Source organism: Monopterus albus, unplaced genomic scaffold (genome assembly GCF_001952655.1).
Source record: "Monopterus albus unplaced genomic scaffold, M_albus_1.0 scaffold224.1, whole genome shotgun sequence".
Classification (NCBI taxonomy): Eukaryota; Metazoa; Chordata; class Actinopteri; order Synbranchiformes; family Synbranchidae; genus Monopterus; species Monopterus albus.
In genome coordinates, this window is record NW_018128104.1 from 68960 (window position 1) to 73934 (window position 4975).

The 4975-nt window shown below is 39.5% G+C and overlaps 1 protein-coding gene across 3 annotated transcripts in view; it reads right to left on the minus strand.

The window, feature by feature from the left end:
* Window positions 1-210: 210 nt before the first annotated feature.
* Window positions 211-4975, minus strand: part of LOC109971409 (neural cell adhesion molecule 2) — a 324939-nt gene continuing 320174 nt past the window's right edge. For 2 of the 3 annotated variants that reach the window (XM_020619638.1, XM_020619637.1), the window contains exon 17: window positions 211-3490. In XM_020619638.1, the coding sequence (XP_020475294.1) occupies window positions 3376-3490 (115 nt within the window). In that variant the 3' untranslated portion in view covers window positions 211-3375. The remainder of the gene's footprint in view (window positions 3491-4975) is intronic. The other variant, XR_002276551.1, reaches the window with a different exon arrangement.

The following is a 4975-nucleotide window of genomic DNA, read 5'->3' on the forward strand; positions in this document are numbered from 1 at the left end:
CAGGGCTATTATGACATTCTTGTCATAGTTTACATTCATGGTAAAATATTACACAAAATATTTACTTTGATGGTAACTACATTTCAAAAACACTTCTATGATCATAAGGACACCAACATATACAGTAAGTTGGTGAAAAGCCACAAATGAGACAACATAGCTGGTGAAAAGCCACAAATGAGACAACATGACTGACGTCTCACTCTCTTCTACCAGGACATGTTTATTTACAGCGGCAAATGACAGGAGTCACAAGTGTTCCACAGGTACATACAGAGAGACATCAATAGTTCCCACCTCCTGCACAAAGTACACTCAGTGGGGACAGTCCAAGGGACATAGGGAGCATGGGGACAAAGAGGACACATAGTGTACACTGAGCTCAAACACACCTGTTTTACCCCCTACAGAAAAAGGACTGAGGCATGTTGGAGGACACAGAGAGAGAGAGGAAATAAAAGGGGAGAGGGAGTTGGGGATTTAGACTCAAATTCAAATACAAAAGAACATGTACAAATCGTATAGCCTCCAGGCACTGTGCTCCCATATTTACAGTCATCATAACAGGCAGCGGAACCACTCTATGGCAGGACCATCCATTTGAGATATGCAAGTACAAGGGCTCGCTGTGAGAAAACAAAGCTAGTGCTACAAGATCTGAGATAAAAAAAACCAATGGAGTCTCAGAGGCAGGGAATAGTGGCAAGGTGGCAGCAGCAGGGGAGCTCACAGACACGTGTGTGAAGTGCTGTAGCCTGGGGAATTAATCACTGTCAAGAACTACATAATCAGGTTTTACCTATCACAGCGCACTCCGAAACTCGGCATGAGAGCTCTTGCCAGCTCACTCCACACTCACATCCACACAGACATTCTTACTTGGCATGTGGTCATCCTAACCTCTTAGATTTGCAGAGCCAAGCAATGCATCATGGAGCTGCAAAGTGTGCTTAATAATACACTCGAATTTACTATAAACAGTTAACAAAAATAAACATAAATTACATAAATAGTTATCAAAATAAAATTGAAAAGAATTGTCAGAATAGCTAAATTTCCATCTATCCATATCTATACCGCGAGAGTGTGGGGGGGGGGAAGCCAACACCAGCCGAAATCGGGCGCAAGGCGGGGTACACCCTGGACGGGGCGCCAGTCTATCACAGGGCTGATATGCAGACAAACAACCACACACACACACACACACACACACACACACACACACACACACACACACACACACACTCTAAAATTGGGGTCTTAACTCTATAAATTAGGATATTATTGTAAGTGGGAGACTCTTATTGTGAAAAATTAAATGGGCACACATGCTCTCACAAACACATAGTACAAGCAGATGCATTCAACGGACATACACACAACCTGATACATTCACTCACTCATGCATGTTTGCACACACAAACACACACACACTCATGAAGATGCAATACATCACATTAAAACCAAATATTTGCAGCCCATCACTTTTTACTCCAGAGTTACAGCATCAGCCTAGCATCTAGTTGTAGTAGGTAGTTATACACATTTTTTTCCAGTGTCATTGACTACAACCCACAATCCTAAGACTACATTTCTCATCTCACAGCATCCCAATAAAATTCAATTTTCTGACACATTCTGTGGCAAACAAAAGCAGCAAAGTTGTGATCAAGAATTCATTTGTTGGTCTACACTGCTGCAGCGGCACTGGGCCACAAGGAGAGGAAGGGAAAAAAAGAAACAGAGAATGCTGTAATTACTGCCTCCACTGAAATACCGTGAAATAGCCTTAGGGCATGGATTTTGTTAAAGGAAAACAAATGACTAGAAAAAGCAATATTACACCATCACTGAACTCTGGACCAAAAACACAACATAATAATAAAAAAAGGAAAAAAAGCAGCTTTTCATCTGAGGAGCATCCACAAAAAGCCAAGCCTGTTGCATTTTGAAAAGAGACACATTCTTTAGGGTATATTTACATAAAAGCTCTGTAAAATATTCTTTTTTCATCTATGTACAACACATGACAACATCAGAGAGAACAGTGATCAGATTTTAAAAAAAAAAAAAAAAGATTTTAAAAAGGAATCTGAGGCAGATCTGAAACAGGAATGAATAGGAAAACCAGTGTTCATCATTAAAAACATACATAACATATGACAGGTTCATTTCTTTCTTTCTCGGTTCCCATGCCTTGAGTCCAACCATTCACTGCTTTCCCTGCTTTTACAGACAGTAGTGACACATATCAGGGAACTTGTGGAGAAGCCTTTCAACACATCATTTTTTCAAGTTGTTCATCAAATCGTAAATTGGCTCGCAGTGCCGTTAACCTCTGGCAGCAGTACAGTGTATGCGATGTGAACACAAATGAATAAAACAACTTATGCACACATTGTAAGACAGTTGAAGAATGTCAACAATATTCAGCATCAATAAAAAAGGACTGGCTAACAACAACATCAATGCACATATGTGATGTTACACTGTTTACTCCATAGACATAGCAACACATTCTTTTTGTCTAGATTTTTGAAAAATTTTCCTGCAACACAAACTATAATCCACTACAGCCCTTCACATATAATGCATTAAATATGAAGTCCACATTATTCTTAATAATTAATATTTAGGGTCTGTTTGATACAACTGTCCTCCTGTTGAAATGATACCTGTAGTCTTGTTTTCCTGAAGTCAGAGGAGTTTGACTTTTGTTACTGAAGCCAGCTAGCTTGAAATACGATGCTACAGTGTTTGCTGCTCATTAGCCAAACAACCTTTTCAGTTAAAAAGGCATAAAACGATCGCTGTGGTGTAACACTCAGGCATGGAAACAGGCGATTGGGTTTAAATCACTGTGATACCCTGCAGTGGGCTGGCAAATGAGAGCGAGAGTGGTGTGAGCTTAGAGGTACACTAGCACACTAACTTATGCCTGCATTTGTGATTGTGTCTTTTGTGTGAAAAGTCATAGAAGGGGGCTCAAGAATCATTTTCATTTACCTGTAGGAAAGTCTTATGTGGGCTTTGAAAAGGAAAGATGAACAAGAAAGCATCTTCAGAAAAACAACAGTTATGAATAGACAACAAAAGTGAGACAAATAAAAGCAAAACATAATATACAATCATTGATCAACAAGAGCTTTCCACTGATGCCATGTTTGTAAGAACATGATACATTTATCACTCAGGGTGTCTAAAATGTTGACCCTTCCTTCCTGTTTTCTCTCTGTTATTTGTATTTACATATGCCGTTCACTGGGGCATTGTTATAAACAGATATTTCACTCCACTATCTTCCAGTTTTGTAGTTTCTCTGGGTTTTGGTCTCGTGATCTGAATGTTTGTTTGGTGCTGAGGGGGCCGACCCTTTTACGCTTTGCTGTCGTCGGGCTTTGTGTGGATGCTGTTGTCACTGTGCACTTTGATTTCAATCGTATCTGGCTTGAGAGACTCTTTTCCATTTTCTTCCTTCAGCGGTAGCTTCCTGTGGTTACAAAAGAAGAAACAAAATAATGGATGTGAGATTTGGTGAGTGTACACTTAACAGCTTGGTAATTACAGTATCCTAGAGCACACATACAGTTAATGGGAACAAGCACAGACTTTAAAGTGACCACCTAGAGTCTGTTTATGTATGAAACAGGCACATATGGTAAATGTTAGCTAAATTAGAAGAGAATTACTGCCATGAAAGACTGTGGGTTTAATGTTTTCTCCACAAAATGTGTGCTTTCTTGCTTTAGAGCCCACCAGTAATCACCTTTTAGACCTTTTGTTGCGTGAGTTGCCCCCACTGGGATTAATAAAGATGAAGCTAATAAAAGTGAAAAGGCAGTAGGGATATTAAATATAAAAGCCTCTACAGGGCTGCATATAGGTTATAAAAAGGCATATTCTTATTCATAGTCTTGGATGAATGGAGATCAAACCTACAGTAGTGATCAGTCTGTCTGCCTGCTTGTGTGCTTTTCTTTCTAGCACTTACAGTAGATATCAACAGGGGGAGGACAGAACAGTGCATGAATAGTCACAAACAAAACTGGACTCCTTGCTTTTTCTCCATCTGGTCACCAGGGATGAATGATACTCAAGTCCACTTTTCTACAGCACCTAGTACATAACATTTGCATGAATGGTAATAGAGAAATGAGACACATAGAAACATATAATGAGAGGAGGTTGTTGAGTGTAACTGCAAAACATTCACTGACATTTGTTTTCCTCTGATATTTAATCACACTTGGGACTAAGGGAGATATTTAATAAGCTTTGCAGCAAATCTATAGGTGCTAAACTGTAAAATTTGTCTTCATATTTACTAAGGTGTCATAATTTTCTGCCAAAAAAGGTTTAAATCGGCACTGTCTGGTCTCATGAAATGTTTAAATATAAATTTTAAGGTGCTCCTGTTCAGGGATGCAAAAATCATGGAGGAGAGAATGGAAGTTTATACAAATAACCTCAGCACCTGATTTACCACCTCTGCAACAAAGGAAGCTGTGGCTGAAATTTTATGTCAGAAGAAAGCAGGTGGAACATTTGCAGCCCTGATGTCAGTATGGCAGCTGTTGGTCATCTGAGATCTCCTCAGAGTTAAGAAGATGTTTGAGGAGTGAGAGGATGTTTATGTAAAGGGTGTGAAGGAGAATGTGAAGGACTTGCACAGGGTTTCAGCTACTGAATGAAATAAAAGATGATGTGACAGGGGAGAAGTTCCGAAATACATGCTGAATTCTTCAACCATATTAAAGTTCAGATGCTTTAGACACAGACTTTCTTCTATGCCTCCTCTTGGTCTACATGTGCAGAACACAGACAACAGATCCTAAGCAGAGGTATATTCAAATGAACGCTGCTGCAGCTCTGTTCAGTTACGTCAACAGTGTTGGTAAGTATGTCGTTAATTGAAAAATTGTGGTGCTGCACATCTGACAGTGATTTGCAACAGAATTAGTAACTATTCCCCTAA